Source organism: Mixophyes fleayi, chromosome 3, assembly GCF_038048845.1.
Source record: "Mixophyes fleayi isolate aMixFle1 chromosome 3, aMixFle1.hap1, whole genome shotgun sequence".
In the NCBI taxonomy this organism is placed as follows: domain Eukaryota; kingdom Metazoa; phylum Chordata; class Amphibia; order Anura; family Limnodynastidae; genus Mixophyes; species Mixophyes fleayi.
In genome coordinates, this window is record NC_134404.1 from 345,292,239 (window position 1) to 345,311,470 (window position 19,232).

The window sequence follows — 19,232 nt, forward strand, 5'->3', positions numbered from 1 at the left end:
GCCTTGCTGGTGTTACGTTTACCTAGGCTAGTTCCTGTAGCTTTTTCCTTATAGATTGGTATAACTGCTGCTGCTGGATTTTGTGTGCTTGACCTTGGCTTTGGTTACTGGACCTTGCTGTTGGATTACTGCCTGCCCTTGAACTCTCGGCCTGTTTATTGACTTTGTGTACCTCTCCTGCCCTCTGATCTGACTTGCCAATTAACCATCCGCTTTGTATCCTGTTTGTCTTTTTTTGTATAATGTGTTGCTTCGTAGCTGCCAGTCTCCCTGACTCTACCTCACTTACAACTGTTAACAACTATACACTACTGGGATCAAGTCCTGGGGTTAACAGAGTACCAGTGACCAATGTGGTTCCAGAAAAGGTGGCTGCTAATGGGGAAAATCATCCCATGCCAAAGGTTCTGGGGTTCATAACATCATAGACGTGTTCACTTTCTAGTAACCTGCTAAATTATCCGTTTCCTGCCTCTGCCTTGTTAACATTAAGGCTTGTTTAGTAATGTTACATTATTTAGGCGTAAAGACTGTCGCCAATCAACAATTTTTTTGACATCTGACTAAAACAAGTTAGACAATTAAAGCAAGTGTCTGATTGGTTGAAATGGTTTAGTGCAACTAATGCACAAACATGCTGTGTTAGTCGACGAGATATCTTCTCTCCATAGTGCAAGTGACAATCTAAGAGAGCACAAGAAAGATGGATGTCACTATAGTTTTGAAGAGAGGACAAGACATATATTTACAACAATTTATTTCTGCATTTAACACACAGTCATCTATCCGGGACTTTACTTGATGTTCTAAGCTACTAACAAGCTCTTGTATAGCGATGAAAGGTCTACAGTAAGATTATTTGTCTTGAGACTTGGTTGTATTGCAAGGAATGGTCTTAAAGGTAATTCTGCTCATAACAATGTTTCTCAAATAAAACCACTCTAAAATCACTTTCCAAAATATATAAATATATATATATATATATCATTGTTTATTTATGAGGTAACACGAAAATCTGCAGCTCCATTCAGCTTGCACTCTAATCGGGAGGTATAGAAAGATGATGCTGGAGAGAGGAGTTTTTGGGAGAGATGTTGAAGTATGAGGATTAGACAGAATGATTACAGCGAGATGAAATGTAGTTGTTCATTAAATTATCAGATGAAATGAAATGTGTCGAAATCCAGCTTAAACTCTAGATCTGACTCCTCTGCAAACATAATATAACATACTTTATATGCAGGCTTGTAAATGAATGTTCTTTTATAGCTCTCACTACTTCCAGCGATAGGGTGACACAATTTGCAGGTCAGACACATTCACAGGGAGCATGTTAGCAGATAGATCTAGTCAAGCAGTTAAAAAAATAAGGGTCTATTTATTCACATGCAGTCATAAGGCTGATTTTTTTTGCGGCTATAAAAAAATGACTTATCGCAGCACTTTATAAAAAATATATATAAAATATCGGCGAGCAATACTTACTTGCCTTGAAAATATTGGTCCAGAGCTGTAAGGATTAACTTACTGACAGTTTGCAAACCCCTAATGCAGATGCGCTGTAGGCAAAGACACATGGAAGAAAAAAAATTATCCATGTGATGATCCAGAACTCACCTGAGTGTCACAATTTACTTTAATCAGAGTTATCACAAAGAAATGATCTCCTCTGTTCAAAATATGAAGTATTCTAAAACCAAGCTGTCTGACGCATGAATTTGAAAGAACACAGATACATGAACTTATTAACTGTAATTTAATACGGAATATGTCACCAATCTGACACTGAAGTCTACCTGCTGGTGTTTGCATGGCTCTAGAGGGAGGTGGGAAGCCTAACATGCTTCCAGCCTTCCCCGTAAGGGAGTATTGGTTTCGCTGTGGAAAACGTGCAGGTCCTCTAACTGAGCCACCAGCGAGGTAACGGAGAGTAGAGGGTAGTCAGTCAAGCTGGTTCTGTAACGTTCTGACAGCGAAAGTACACTAGGATGATCCAGGAGGAGTGGTCACAGCAAGCCGGGTCGATAATGTTCGGGCAACAGTAGTACACAAGGGAGATCCGGTAAAGTGGTCAAGCAACAAGCAAAGAACTGATACCAGATAAGCCAAACAGGGGAAAATCAGAAGAATAGTCTAAGGTCAGCCGAGGTCATATACAGAGAATCTGGAGATACAGGAAATAACAGGAATGCTGGAGCTGGGGGGACCCAATACTCTGGCATCAGTATGGTGCTAGAGGCTGCCTTAAATAAAGAGGCTGCTCCTATGATTAGCGCTGGTGGTGTAGTGTCATCAGGTGCTGCCAGAGCTTCCAATAGCATCCCGCTGCTTAGCAATGGGACACGCGTGCGCAGGAAGGCTAGCGCGAGATCAGGAAGAGCACGTCTGCTTGCTGGGCTACCAGACGTGGCTGAACAGTGAGCGAAAATGAATCCACAATGCTTAATTGAAAACAATTAACAAAAGGATATACAAATATATAATGCAATAGTTTCTTGTAAAATAAAAAGGCATAAACAACAGAAATGGTAAACTTACGAATGATCACTTTATGTCTACTGGGAGGGCATGAATAATGGGACACTTCTCAATATGAAATTGACTCCCAAAAGTGAGCAAATCTGATTTACAAGACATTTTTAAAATGCTGCAGGTAACCACAGCCCTCTTTCACTGTGATTTTAGGAGCAGAAAGTCTGTGTAAATGCAAATTAGTTGCTTACTACCTCTTTTCAAACATCCTTCAAGTCAGGGGTTATTTACACTGGCCTAACCTCTTACAAGTATGTCCTACAAAGATGACATTACCATGTTATAAGTTTCCATTCATTTACATACCAGATATGACTCCTGTAAGTATGATATGTGAGAAAATATTAAATTTTCCTGTGTCCTTATTTCCCTTAATTCAAACTTATTTCAGCTGCTCAGCTCCCTGTCACACACTTGAGATGTGCAGACCTATCACAGAATTACCAAGAATGTGAGGGGTCTGTTTGGTATATATCAGTTATGATATTTTGATATAACCTTAAGGAGAGCTTTCAAGAGCTTTAGCTTTTACGTGCCATAAATTGGTATTGGGCACTCATCTGTAACTACGTATCTGGAACTCTCTATCGATAAATACCTCATGGGTTGAGCAGAAGAGTTTAGAAACAATCAAAGAGATATAATAATCGGGTTTTAACCTATGGCTGGACACAGAGTTCATCTGAGCCACACCAATCTAATACTATGAATTAATTCACAAACACATATTTGCAATTTGATATGACTAGTAATTAGCTTACATATGACTGCACTGATTGTAAATAAATATATTTATTTCATAAGGGGGCAACATTTGTAGAGCACTCTTGCGGCACTATAAGTATGCAGTCTGGCCATGTGCATGCTGGTGCTTGTAGTTCTACAAGTGCCAGCATACAACTACTTGTAGTGTCAGAAGAGATTGCATTAAATTTTAACCCTGGTACCCAATGACCAGGGATACCAGGAGGGGCGCAGAGCTAATTAGCATTGGCCCAGGACTCTCTAGGTGCAGGAGCCTGATCATTTTTTCAAGTCCCTCATTCCAGACTATCAGACATAATGCTTAGCGCTACTTTGTGCCTATGTCCCGGCTCCTAACAGGAATGGCACAGGATTACAACACATCATATTGTTGGGAATAATCATGACCACATTTACAATTTTTTTTTCTTAACTCCTGATTATGCCATAATCATCACAACATATAAAAGCAGCTATAACATTGACAAATATGTAAAATTTCCCACACATTAACAGAACTGGAGATTTCACATTCTATCTAAATTAGCTGAGTGCAATCTATTGCTCTCTGTTATCAACCATTTTCTGCAAGAGGTGGCTAAAACAAACTAACTGTCCATATCATCCCATGGAATTACTGACAGGAAGTTTAGGAAAATGTGCTCCTCTTCCCCATGTCCACAGCTTCATCTCAAATATTTTTCATTCCGGTAAGCTCATGAAATATTTTCATACACTGTATATTTGTGAATGTTATTAGCAGTGCTTTTTATATTAAATTTAGCTTGCAGTACCTCTATACTACCAGAGGTGCTGCTGTTGCACTCAGACCATTGTCCTAACCTGCAGTCGTTAATTTTATTTACTTGTGGAGGCTAATCACCTGTGGCTGGTCTTTAATATACTGCCTTTCCCGGCAACCTGTGCATTTCATCAATTGCCCTTGCTGTGAAACCCTTTCTTTGATTCTGACCTGCTCCTTGGTATTGACTCCATGTTTTTGCACCATTTCTTGTGACCCTGACCCCTGGCTCTGATTGGACTTTACTCTTGTCTATTTCCTTTTATCTTTGTGTCTCTTCTGGGTTTTGACCCTCCGGCTTGCCTGACCTTCCTTATGATTGTATGTCTTGTGGATCATCGAGTGCCTCGTGCCTCCTGGCTACCTGAAATACAGGTACCTGTGGATCATCTAATGCTGCGCATCTCCTGGCTACTGGGTAACTCTGTCTCCTTGTCACTGCATCTGTACTTTATAGTGTCTTCAGAATTATACCTGGTAAACCTGTTACCCTGTGTTGCAGTTGACCCTGCTTGTATCCCTGAACCTGCTGTGTCTATGGACTGAACGTTGCCATTAATCACTTACTTCATCTGCACCTTATGGTGTCATTCGCATTTAGCTGCTATTTCTGATGTTTGAAACCTGCCATCTGTATGAACTGAGCTGCTGCTTGCAAGTTGACTGCACCTATTGACTTCTGTGTATCTCTGTTATAATAATGACACTTTGCTTTTTACAAACACTGTTGCCTCTCCAAGGAGTTTATACTAGCAATCATAACACTCTGCTTTATAAGCCAATAACATCAGGTGGGATGTTTATATCGTTATAGTATTGTTTAGAAACACAAGTCTTATAATGAAGCAGTGAGCTGAATAAAGCTATAACTAGATAAAAGATTTTAGAAAAGCAGAATGTGAGAATGGATATATAATATATATTCATAGAAAATGTATAGTTGTAGAAAGTTAAACATGTTTTGCCAATCCTCGTTACATCATAGTTGTGCTAAAAATATATTTCATAATCTATAATGTAGCAAATATAAGTTGAGAATGTAAAAAGGGTCCCAACTCAAAATCAATATTCAGGTCTGAGGGGCTGGATTCAAAATATCCATTTTGTTTCCTCTTTATTTATTAGGAAAATAAAATAACAGCCCATACTGGCTTGTGTTGTACTATATCCGTAGTTGTCATTTATTTTATTCATCTACATTGTTGCGGAGATATAAACATGCAGAGTTTTAGATGTGATTATTAGTGTATGACATTACATTGAGTACACAGAAAAGTTTTATTGAAATGATCTATATTTGTCCTCAGGAAACCAGTTTTGTAAATAAGAATCAGTTACAAGATGAGATGTGATGAACTTATCAGAGTTATCCGCTCATCTGGAAACAAGTTATCTACAACTTTGTCCTGATTTCCACTGTAGGAGAAATGACATCTGATTTGTTTCCTTCACATTGGTGCGAGTGGGAGTAAGATCTATCATGTAGCACAGTACGGTGATAGAGCCAGCTCCCACGTCCATCCTATTACCCAGCATGCTCCGGGTCACACGGGCCATCAGTTCCACCTTTATTTCTCATACTAAGAATGCTGAAGCTGCACTTTACTTAACGTGCAAATGGGCAATAAAAGCTGAATCATAACTGCCCTGTTTGTAAATGTACATAAGCTTATTACCGTTATAACATTGTTATATTATCTTTCCAAACTTTTATCTGAAATATTGTAACTGCTAATAGCTGTGCACTTATAAATGGAAGGAATATAGCAGTAGTACATGAAGGAGAGGAGTCCGAAGGGAGTTTAGTTAAATCTTTGCCGAATGTTGATAGCTGCTGCCCAGTTGTTGAATCAGTGATGAATCAGTTATAGCGGGTGCAGGGTGTGCGGGGCCATGGGTCAGGAGGGACCAACGCCAGCTCATTAACTTGTGGGCCCCCCCTGTACCTATGGGGTGGGAACGTCGTCATCTGTGTCTTTCTCCAGCATGGAGCACTGTCCAGTCCTCTCCCGCTGCAGTCCCGTGTGATGCGTCTGGGAGTCATCACATCACTTGATCCGTTGACTCCAGCAACAGATCAGAAAAGATAATATAAGAAGGGGAGACTTAAAGAGACAGGACACCATATTTGTGTGATGGAAACATCAAGAATAGAACTAGACAGTGCGTCTCTTCTAAACACCGTTACCAATATAAGTCAGGTCTAGTGAACGTGGAAGCCCCCCCTCCCCTTGGGCATTGTTCCCCCCTCTTAAACAATGACTAATCAGTGCCGGTGCTAGGGTCCTTGGCGCCCTATGCACAGTCTGAAAATCGCCGCCCCCCCCGTGTGAAATTCGCCCCCCCCCTTTAAAAATCGCCGCTGCCCCCCCTTTAAAAATCGCCGCTGCGCTTTCCTCCCCACCCCTCCCCATGTCTTTCTTTAACTTACCTGTATGAAGCTGCTCCTCTCTGCTCTGTCTTCTCCCCTCCACTTAGACACTGTCGGGCCGTGATGATGACATCATCATCACGGCCTGTCACTGTCAGTGAGCGGAGGGGAGAAGACAGAGCAGAGAGGAGCAGCTTCATGCAGGTAAGATTCAATAGCCCCTTCCCTCCTCTCCTTCCCGTGGATTTCCGTTTTTTTTTCATTTCGAGGCGCCCTGCAGGTCCCGGCGCCCTAGGCAATTGCCTAACCTTGCCTAATGGGAGCGCCGGGCCTGTGACTAATAGTAACAGAGCTGGCGCTCACAGTTCTCAAAAGTTAGTATTATAGTACTGCGTATATCTTCTTTCAAATTGGATGTATGTCCTCCATAAGTTCCAGAAATTGGTGGTAGTATAAGTAAATTTCAGATCTCTGATATTCCCTAAGATTTCAATCTTGAACCACACAGATCAATATATGGACACAGGTATCCTCCTCAAATTATGTCTTCTTGTTGGATCTTCCCAAATACGATACTCAAAACGAGAAGTAAAAGACTGATAGTGCATTATCTCCCATAAAAGATATTTTATTGCACCAAAGTAAACATAAAAACAATGTATAAACAACTTCCAATATATCCAGATCGAGCAGAGACACCAGTGAAGCTGGACTCTTACCGAATCTCAGATGGAACAGCGCATGTAAGGAGAACGGTAATCCCGTCCACACGGTCGGGTAGCCGGCTCACTTCTTGCACGAATAGCAGAGATCCAGGATAAGTTCAGATTAACCAGCGTGTCCGTACGTCCGGATATCCGCCCCTTTCCTCCCAACGCGTTTCAATTTGTCAAAAATCTTTATGAAGGCTTAAGGGCAGACATGAACATAATTGTATATAAAGTCCCTTCATCCAATAGAAACCCCTAGAATTAACATACGGTATCCATAGTAACTAGTCCGTAATATCGAGATTCATATAACTAAACACATTTTTGACCAACATCATATTTAAGTGATTCACCTAAGGGGTTGTGTCCCCTCACATTAACCTCATTAAACGTGTCCCTTTCTAACGTCCAGAATAAAACTCTCCAAATATCGGACTTCAGCTCACACAGCATATATAAAAAATGTGACATAAATATCCGTGACGTTCATATCTTCCCCATAAAGTGCATCAATGGAATTACTGTTCAAGAAAAATAGTCCAAATTACGGACTTTACATGTTGTAACATCTTATCAGTGAATGCAGATATAACCTACCCCAGTGTCAAAAACACCATAGGGTACACATATCAAAACATACAAACATGTAAACATATAGGGAACCTAATCATATACCAATATCATGAAACAGGTTATAGACAAACTCTATTTACAGAGGGGTAAACACTGGGCTATAAGTAAAAAAGATTCATATACAAAGATGACATATACCACTCATAAACCAAATCGTGGATCCATCCTGACTACCTAAAGGGATAGTTATTAGTGTATCAAAAAATGTCCCTGTTCAGCACCACCTACTGGTAGCAATACTCATATCCTCCTAATATCCATGATGATCATATTATACCCATAAGATGCATAAATACAGCAACATACAGACATAGCTCCTATAAATATGCAAAAAGTTCAAGTCCAAGTCCAGGACTAAACATATAACAAGGAGATAAGGATGTAACAAAAATACATATATAGTGCATCAATAACTTGAACACCAAGATATTGCTAGTGTCAAATGCAAATATGTATAGGTATGAAACATGTAAGTATACAGTGCCCATAATGACATATCCATATCCGGGGACTTATTATAAATTGGGTTATATTTTACCACCATCTATTTGCATATTCCCTGTGATTTACGGAGTAAGTTGGGACACACTCCCTGTCACAGATATTGGATTTATATACATTGGATAAGGTGTTGTTCATGTTCTATAAGCAATACACATAGGAGTGTCATTTATATTATCTTCATATATGACTTTTTTATTTTATGTGAAGTTTGCACCCCTTTTATAAAATAATAAGTCCCCGGATATGGATATGTCATTATGGGCACTGTAGGTCCACTAGGCCTCTCTGCAAAACCCTCCATTGGCTCCCCATTCCCTCCAGAGTATGATTCAAGTTCCTCACCCTCACTTAGTAAGCCCTGTTTAATGCCTTCCCCAACTATATCTCCCACTTTGTCAAGAAATAGTCTTCTACTTGCCCACTATGTTCTGTCAATGACCTTCGTCTCTCCCTATCACCAACCACCACCTCACACACCCGAACTTAAGATGATGATGATTGGTCTAAGGCTCCTTAGCTATTTCATGCAAGACAAGGCGTGCAAACCGACGTACGTTTGAACGTTAATCAGCCCTGAATGTCTTAAGTTGGAGCAAAGTGAATGCAAAAATATATATTTATATATATATTATATTTAAACTAGTGCAGAAAAGTTATGTGTATTTTATAAGTGGAAAATACTGAATAGAAAATACTTGTTGGCTTGTATAACAGAACTACTAGTAATAACATTATGAAATATGAGCGTCAACATTTCTTTAACTTGATGGAACTGAAGATATTTCAGATAGAATTCTGAACGGGAGGTGAGATATTTGCCTACATACAGCAGTATAAGGTAATTATAATGAAATGCAATCATGTTATGAATTAAAGGCACTAATAATTGTTCTTTTTAATTCTTTCCTTTTCCCGTTAATAAATAACAAAGTCTATAAGCCAATAACTGAGCAACATATAGGTAATGGTGATGACAAATATATTATTTCTGTGCTATTTATACGCTTCCATGTTATACATCAAAACGCACCTTCTTAACACCTCAGAAAGATGTCAGCTGGGTTATCTTCTAATTGAGCTCATTATTTTATATTTAACATTAAATATTCTGGAGCAGCTGTCAGTAAGACACTAGTTTGCTATGTTTCCAGTACAGGAAACATATCTTGATTTACTACAACTAATTAGTTGATAAGGTGAAGATAAAAGGTTATTGCTGTTTTAGTGGGAAATTTAAGCATCACTCGTTTTATTCATTTTATATATTAATACTTTTCATTATCACCACAACACTGCATATCAGTCCGTTCATCAAATATATTTTGTCCATTTCAGTCTACTTACAAAGCAGCGATGTGGAAATGTACATGGTAATATATTTTATATATTTTTCCCATTTGGCCGATGATTTTGTTTTTGTTGTAAACTAGAGCTAGTTTTCCCTACTTTCAATGACTTCAGTTCATGCCAAAGGCAAAAAAAAACAAAACTGAACAAAATAGTCAATTTACGTAGAATTTTTATTAGAGCAGGAGACGTCCTGTGCTGCTTAGTTAGGTGATGGGAGCTGGGAAGTTTTTGGTGCTGTAAATGGTATATACACTTGAAAATACATTTGAAACTTTTATCTTTAATAAATAGCCACATTTTATATGGATACAACGATACCTCTGGATTTCAGACGTGTTTGTTGAGACGCGCGGGAAGTTGGGAGGTATTGTTCCCACTCACCATAGAGGCATCATTGTGGGGTACGGACAGGGTCTGGCCGGGCTGGGGGTCTGTGGTGCAGTAGTGGGCTACCTAGGCCTGAGTCACTGGGCTACCAGCATCTTTTTTTATCTTTTAAAATGTCCCTAATAGGTTGTTGAGCCAAGTCTAGCCCATCCACAGGCCAAATTTGCCAGCCAGCCCCTGCATGTGGGTGTTTACCAGGGGGGAGGTTGGTTGGGGGCATTTTTTAAGATTATTCATTTTAAAATTGCATGTGATTGTTTTCCTTTAAGTCACAGCACTGAAGCAGAAATCCTATTTATGGCTGTGAAAATTGCAAAGCTTAGACAGGATTCAGCTCTTCCTGAACATCCCGGAAAATTAAGAGATTTATCTATTAAAACAGAATAAAAGATTTACCTTAATTGCTCACTATCCATGTTTGTAACAAGACACCAGTAATACAAAGAAATAAACATCCAGTAAGTTGCAGCAGCTGTGTGATTTATAATATCTTGTGGCCTCCACTGACAGATTTAGTCCGGTTATTACAAACTGTTTAACCTCTTGTAAATAATTGTGAATTTTCCCAACATTTTTCATCTATCTAAACGTGCTGCAAAGTCCCGGTGCATTTTATTCCCCAATTAGACAGAATTTACAGCATATTTTGCCATTCTTGTAATAAACAAGGCCAGAAGCAACACAGGGGAATTTGTTCACATTGTAAAGTTATTAAGGTGTGATATTACCCGGCTAATCCCAGAATTAATAGCCGACATCTGCTCAATTACTTCTTTTATATTTGGCAATTACCCTATAAACAGGTTTTCAATAGTGTGAGATTATATAATTTATTTTGAAGTATTATGGAAAAGATGCTTAATTAATGGTCTGATGGAGCAAATAAATAGTAACGGCGTCAAACAGAAGACAATGATTAAAGTTTCTCTTTGCTGGTTTTATTAATTGAAGAAGAGATATTGTTTCCACGTAATCTATAGAAGATCCTTTACCTAAACTTGACTGGGAAGGGTGGTACTAACTTTCTTTTTACTCTCAGCATCATGGGTGATGGTAGGATGGTGGTTATAAATTACCTGTGCCCAGGCCTTCCTTGGTAGAGATTATGGTTGGCAGGAACGGGTTCCAGGCCCTACCCATCCTTCAAGGCCCCAGTGGAGCTGGGTTACGGGGAAAGTGACTGTGTGGTCCAAGGGAGCTATTTTTCCATATGAGCTTTATGCACAGTCTTGGTAGGCCCCAAAAAGTGTCCACACTGGGGTACAAGATTCCTCTATGAGACTCTACTGGTTTTATATCTACCAGGCAGAGTTTTTTGCCTTTCTTTGCCCTTAGATACGATAAAGATCAACTCCAGGCATTGGATGCAGATGTATTTTCAGAGCTGTTTTGTGTGGTTTCCAAGGGCACTGAAAAGGAACATCTCTGTCTAGTTTATTTAACGGCTTTTGTTGAAAAACACACATTTAAGAAAATATTACAGGAGGGTCTGTGCATATAGGTAAAGGTGTCTGAAGGTGGAAATTGTTAACATAGCTTAAAATTGGCTGTACTACGACATAATAGAGCTGCCAACACTTCAACTGGTCAAAGGACAAAGCTTAAAGATAGCATCTGTGATTGAGTTTGGATGTATGAACCTGAGCAATGACTGCTTTTACTAACACAAGACATGGCTAATTATACAGTCCTGAAATACAGCAAAATATTACAAGTTATAGGAATGCACATGGTGACTTTGGGAGCTATTGGTTTATATTTAGGAAACAAGGAGACATTGTTGAGCCAACTGGGGAATTTATCTGTAAACAACTATCTGTCAGGCCCCAGAGAGTGACACTCGTGGAAAGCAAAAGGGGAGAGTTGATTTAGATCCTAATGTGGGACTGTTGGTATTTGTGGTGTGTGATTGATATCAGTGATTGCCTGGATTTTATCCAGGAAATAAATATTAAATTCCTGTTCTGTTTTCTCTTACAGAGTACGGCCGTTTCTCTATCTGATACAATACAGAAGTGGAGAGAATACAGAGAGCAGTGTTTGAACATGTTACACAACTCGCCTTCAACCCTAACTGGTAAGTTCCCTGCTTGCAGCGCCAATGTGTATTCCAGCTGGACTATATCTCAGTTATACAGTCTGCAAAGCTCCTTATTAATAATTACACTGGTGATTGAACATTTCACCAAATGCATCTTATGTTAAAGAGATAATGATCGTTTGATATGTTTATTATAGTCAAATCCAACATAAAATAACTGCAGTATATGAATAAATAACTGGAATGTGATGTTATTAACCTGGTACAAATTGACAGCCAGTTTTGCCATGTTCCACTGATATTAGCAGTTGTGCAATTATTACCAAGGACACATTCACTTGTAATTGTATTAAGATTGTGCCTAAGTTCAGGGGATACTCAATTAAGTCAAATTGTAAATATAAACTCATTTAAGCAGAATGGGTCTGTCAATTAATTTGCTTTTTACCTTAGTTTACACCTCATATGCATACGTCGGCACCAGCTAGGGGCTGTCTGCAAAGGAGAGAGTAGAAACCTGAGGCAAAAAAACAAAAAAATTAAAAAAATTACAACAAAAGTGTATGTATATAAATATATATATATTGTTATTTCATACATTATACCTATATCTATATCTAGATTATTCTGTAGCTGATTAAATGTATCATGCTATGAGATCCCACATCATACCATCATACATCTTTTTCTTACCTAAAATTAAAAACATAGCTATAAATTTACCTACAGAATATTTTGTCATTCAATCACACAGCGAGACTTTAACCCCAAGGGCCTGATTTAGCAAGGAATACAAAGTGAATACAATTTGCACTTTTTTAAAAAAGGGACAGAAATAGCAATAACGCCCATATGGAAGTACAAGCGGAACAGAAGAAATGCCTGCAGTTAAATATTGTTACACTCTGCCATATGTAGACAGACACAACATGCATAATACACATATGAAATATAAACTCCCAGCAGAACGCACAGGAAAAAAAAATACATTAACAGCTGTTAATAATATATTCATTAATAAAAATACATTATAAAAAAACCTTTTTATTTTAGCATGAAATACATATATCAGGATGTTATTAATACCCACTGTACATAAAATGCATTTTTACAGTTTATCCTGATTTCCGTCACATGTTCTAGCTGTATACGTGTAGTCATCACTATCACTCGGCACTTACACCCGACCTGTAGCTGATGCAAGTGACACAGCCAAGAAACGTGTACCTAAGAGATTCCTGAACTTGAACCAGACATATGAGCGTGTTCTTGACCTCGGCTCGTCCTTACTGTACATTGCCTACGTGAATAAGCCCCTTCCCTCTCTGTTCCCGTCCTTCAAATCTTATGCTGTCATAAGTGTCATTTGCGTTCAATCTTGAATTGCATGTCACTGCGTTCAGTGGCGGAAAGTCTGTTTCTGAGTATGAGCTGAGCAATGTCACGTAAAATATGCCAGACAACGGGACTTACATTCCTCATTGAGGGGTCTATTTACCAAGCATTTTTCCTGTGGTAAACCCCCGAAAACAACAGTTTTCGGGGGTTTACCGTGAAATCACTATGTACTATTGAAGCATCGCAGCAGATATCTCAGATATCTGCTGCTTTGCATTTCCTATCGTTTTTCTGAGCACTCCCCATAACAGTGTATTGGAAGTGCTCAGAACCGCTATGTATTAAAGGCTAACTAGAGAAAATGTTCTCTTTTTCTACATGTTAATGTACTCCATCTGAAGCTGGAGCCGTCTGAAGCTGGAGCCATCTGAAGCTGGAGCCATCTGAAGCTGGAGCCATCTGAAGCTGGAGCCATCTGAAGCTGGCGCCATCTGAAGCTGGAGCCATCTGAAGCTGGTGCCATCTGAAGCTGGAGCCATCTGAAGCTGGAGCCATCTGAAGCTGGAGCCATCTGAAGCTGGAGCCATCTGAAGCTTGTGCCATCTGAAGCTGGAGCCATCTGAAGCTTGTGCCATCTGAAGCTGGAGCCATCTGAAGCTGGCGCCATCTGAAGCTGGAGCCGTCTGAAGCTGGAGCCATCTGAAGCTGGAGCCATCTGAAGCTGGAGCCGTCTGAAGCTGGAGCCATCTGAAGCTGGAGCCATCTGAAGCTGGAGCCATCTGAAGCTGGCGTACATTAACATATCTGAAAACTTTCGCACTGTCCAGCTCTGCTCTGAAGAGCAGAGCTGGATAGCGCATGTGTGGAGGGATCATGTGATCCCTTCCTGTCAATCATCCTGCAGTTTGCCGGCCAGGATGTTACTGCGCATGCACCAACTATTCGGTCGGTGCATGCGCACTAACAAAAAAAGAAAAAAAAAAAGAGAAGATCATCGCAGCCTTGAAAAATGAGAAAAGACTGCGATGATCAGGTGAGTCACTTCTCAGGGACAGCAGGTTATCGGCCCCCTCAGGGACAGCAGGTTATCGGCACTGCTGTCCCTGAGAAGATTTTTAATACATAGCCGTTACTTTTCAATCCTTATCAAGGAGATAAGGATTGAAAAGTATCAAGTCAAAAAAACGAAGGGTCATAAATAGACCCCTGAATCAGGCCCTGAGTGTTTTAATGAATGTAGCAAGCTACAACCAATTTCATCTCCCCAATCTCCCCAAGGTCAGTGGAATATAAATCTATCCCCTCACCCTTAGCTCAGTGTTGGGGCGGACTAGATTAAGAATAAAAGCTCTGTGCCCCTTACAGGTCTGAGACCTTGACTACTGCACTAAGTGCCCCAATTATAATCCGCAACTGATTCTGCATAAATATATGACGCACCGCTGTGCTTGAGATACTTGACATTCTGTGTACCGTGTATTTTTACACCGCTGCTATAATGGGGTCTTTTATACAGCAACACGTTACAATTTAGCAACAATTTTCTTTATTCAGTCATCATAATTACGTAGACGTCTCTGGCTGTTTTGTGACAACAGCTGCTGCTCTAAACAATCACAAAGTTTCCTTCTGGGAAAAGCTATTGATCAAATTTACAGAGCATTAAATGTGTCAGTCTGCGATGTATGAAAGAGCGTCACAATGACATTCATAAGGCTGAAGATAAATACATTTTCTCTTATTATCATTCTGTACAGTCTGAGCTGTTGTCACTCAGGTAATATCCACACATCTGTGATTAATGTGGCAGAAGTTGCACTGGTGTTATTGCTGGAGATTAAGTGTAACGTTATAGAATCAGTTACTCCTGCAGAGGTCCCGTTATCTCACCGTGCTGTACAGAATTAGGCTTCCATCATTCATAGATATTACCTGTAATCTTTATTCCATATTTCTACCCTACCGGGCAGACTTTCTCTCGCTGATTTACATGACAATCCCAGATTTGCCTTGTAGTACTCCGCCTTTCAATCTGGCTCGGCGGTCTCCTTTTAAACCTAATGGCAGGGCCAAGCTCCCAGCTAACCTGCATTTACAAACACAATGGAAAAAGTGAAGTTATTTTTTGTGAAAGTTATTCTGCGTGCGGCTGAAACAGCTTCCTCCAAATAATGGTTCTGGAGAGCAGAACCACTCAGCATTGTGAGGATAATTGGTCAGGATACAATGTTGCTAGTTTGGCATCACTTAGAGGTAAAGTGTTTGGTTCACCCCTTTAACATGCACAGGGGGAGAACTTTCAAACTGGGATTGAGAGCTATTAAAGGACATCAAAAGATATTTACCACTCAACCTCTTTGTTCAATTTTAGATCAGGCAGGTTGTGAAAAGTGGAATAAAAAATACAGACATTGGATTAAAATGTTTGTCTGGTATTTTAAAAACTTAACAAATCTGTTCTCCTAACAAACATCCGCTGAAATCTATAATTTAATATCTATGTGCACTTTTATGAACTGCTGTGTTTACCAGTTTGATTTATTAAACTTTATTTTAACTGTTTTCAACACATTTTTATGAAAACTGCAAATGAAAAAATATGTCATAGAGACTTATTCCCCCTCTGCATAAACAGACACTGTTACATTGCAATGACCATTCTGGTACCACAAAAAGGAGGCAGATGTAGTTTTGGTGGCATTAGAAAAACAAACATGCCTATAACACGTTCATTTATCACAGAAATGTAGTCACTGCTATAAGTAGATTTGTTTTCTTACTGGTTCTAAGTTCTGTAAACCATTGTGGACGTGCAGCTTCGTCCCCCACAGGTTGTGTTTAGGATTCTTCTCAGTAGCGATTAGTAACTTTGTCAGAACTGTTCCATGAAACACTGTCCTTCCTTAAGACGTTGTAGACATTGTGGGTCTGATTCTTGTTCAAACGTTAGTCTGGTTGTGTGACATTTCTTACATGAATTAGCTCTGCGTGTGCTCGAAAACGGAGCATGCTCCAATGAACGCAATTGCATGCAATTCGTATCTAAACGCAAATGACACGTGGGACAGCCTACGACTTGAAGGGGCGGAACAGGGGAGTGAAGGGGTGGACAGACGTAGGCCGTGTACAGCAAGGGTATATCCAGAACGTTCAGATGCAGATGCGGCCAATTCAAGCCCTGGATTTCTCTTAAGTACGGCTGGTTTCAGCCGTATCACTTGCACCAGCTACAGGGGAGGTGTAAGAGTCAAATCGAAACACATCTTAAGATCTGTTTGAATTTGAATACATCAGAATGTATTCAAGTTCCGTGCTCTTTTGTTAAACTGCGACTTGCGTGCAGGTTGTGATTTGAATCAGGCCCTTTGTCCACAGAATTTGGAATTAAATCCGGTCATCATAAAAACGTACCCAGAATCAAGCATTTGATTCCTTCATAAGATCTGCAACACTCATACCTACATTTGTGTCCTCACGCCTGGTCTATTGGATGCCGACTACTTGTTTCTCCCAGAAAAATATCTGCACTTCTTGCAGCTGGTTCCATGAGCAGCAGCCAAGATGTTACTAAACAGTCCCGTTCCTGCCACATGAAGACTGTCCTCCATTCCCGTCAATGGCCGCCTGTAACGTGGAAAATCTGTTTCAAGATTGGTGTACTGACATTGAAAGCCCTACACAGCAAGAGTCCGGGGTACTCGAAGCAGCTACTGATTCCCTAAACTGTCACTCACTCACCATCCACAGATCTATGGGAGATTCTTGAGTGCTTCGAGTCCTATTGAGAGAAAACCCCTACAATATAAAATTATTATTATTATTATTATTATTATTATTATTACTACTATTAATCATTATGTGTTACCATTCCTGCCACAGCAACACCACATAGCAAAATAAATTGACTACTGTCATCCCTACTCTGTTCATATTCATATAAATTCTGTAAAATTTATAAACACAGGGCAGAATGTCCAAGCAACAGCGTAGATCACAGGTCTAGAAAAACGACCTGTTCTAACACGAATCTTAATTTGTACTAAATTTTGCAGCAAATTCGAACTTCGAGTATCTGCTATAACATAATATGAGCTGTCTCCAGTTATTGCCCTACTAGCCAGATGTCTAAGTAGAAGAGATACAGGGGGTGGTTCGTTACTGCTCCTCCCCAGGATCTCTACCCCACCTCTATCACCGCTGGGTTAGTACAGTGACCGCAGAAGGAGGTGCAGGTGATTGGTGTCACTACATTCTTACTCCCATTATTCATTATTCTGGAGTGTGGTGACTGGTCATTTTGTGGACAGAGAGTATTGAAATTTGGATGCAGGAAGCACATTTTTAGGCAATTCTAGTGGTCTAGGAGTCTCGTCCTGTATTTTTAATGAGAGATGTTCTGTGTCTCCACATTACTGAGAATTGCTTTTTTTAGGGGCTGTCTGAGCAATGTAATATAAAACAACAAAAAGAAAAAAGTTTATAATTCAACAGTTTCTTTTGAAGCTTTAAACAACAGATAGTGAATCAAATTTTGCAGAAGAACAGCCGGCTTCACAGAGGTGCGAAGTTCAGCAATATAATCTTCGTCAGATGCGGATTGGGAACTTAAAGTGACCCTGGAAATAAACAATGTGGCTTCGTGCAGACGGGGCCAATTCAATTGTAGGTGGGGCCAAAACAAAAGTAGGCGGGGTTAGCACATTGCTAGCCCTTGTCTTATTGGTGGTAGGCAAGGCCAATGCAACACGTAGTTGACTGAGGACACCAGTAAGTGGAGCACACACATCGGATGCACTTAGTGGAGCACACACATGGGATACTCTTAGTGGAGAACACACATCGGATACACTTAGTGGAGCACACACATGGGATACACTTAGTGGAGCACACACATGGGATACACTTAGTGGAGCACACACATCGGATACACTTAGTGGAGCACACACATGGGATACACTTAGTGGAGCACATACATGGGATACACTTAGTGGAGCACACACATCGGATACACTTAGTGGAGCACACACATGGGATACACTTAGTGGAGCACATAAATGGGATACACTTAGTGGAGCAGCTTGATCCAGCAGCAGGAAGATGTTAGGGTTAGTTTTAATGTTCTAGTACTTGTGTCTGGGAAGCCTGGACACTATCAATAGATCATTCTACCTGGGGTCTCATTCCTGTCAATCTCCCACTGATGGTAAAGTTTCCCTAGCAGTATTAAAGTAAAAGTAAAAATAATCACATTGCCTGTATCAGTATACAGATTTGGGGTCTCTTATTTGGAAACCAGTTATCCAGAAAGTTCTGAAAACCCGAAGCAACAGAATGAAATGAATTGATATATTGCCGTACACAGAGACATCTCCTGCCAGGCATTTCCCCTATAATCACTGTTACAAGCACTGCTAAACAATAGGATAGGGGGAATGCCAGGGGCAGTTTGGGAAAAGACAAGGGTATTTTTTACATTTAATTTAGTTTATTTTAAGCATGGTTCAAAACACTGAAATAAAGTCTCAAACTTTCCAGGTAATATATTGTTGCAGCGACTCTCCCTGTTTAGCAATAAGATAAGGGGGATCCAGCCCATTGATGCAGTGAGTTTAGCATTTGATTGACTGGTGTCCCGTTCAGCTCAGTTGGGTGTCGCCATCTTGTGGAACATAAACTCCGTCCCCTACATTCCCCTGGCTGCATTGGCAGTTTAGAGCTGAATTGTTTAACACAAATTAAATGATGAATAATACATATATCAGTTTATATAAGGAGGTTACCTCAATATAAGGTAGCAATGGAGAATATTTTTAGGAATAC

General features: G+C 39.9%; 1 protein-coding gene across 1 annotated transcript in view; it reads left to right on the forward strand.

The window, feature by feature from the left end:
• Window positions 1–19,232, forward strand: part of GLP1R (glucagon like peptide 1 receptor) — a 278,807-nt gene that overhangs the window by 100,603 nt on the left and 158,972 nt on the right. Inside the window, exon 2 of the mRNA XM_075204458.1 lies at window positions 12,014–12,110. Coding sequence (XP_075060559.1) covers window positions 12,014–12,110 — 97 coding nt within the window. The remainder of the gene's footprint in view (window positions 1–12,013; window positions 12,111–19,232) is intronic.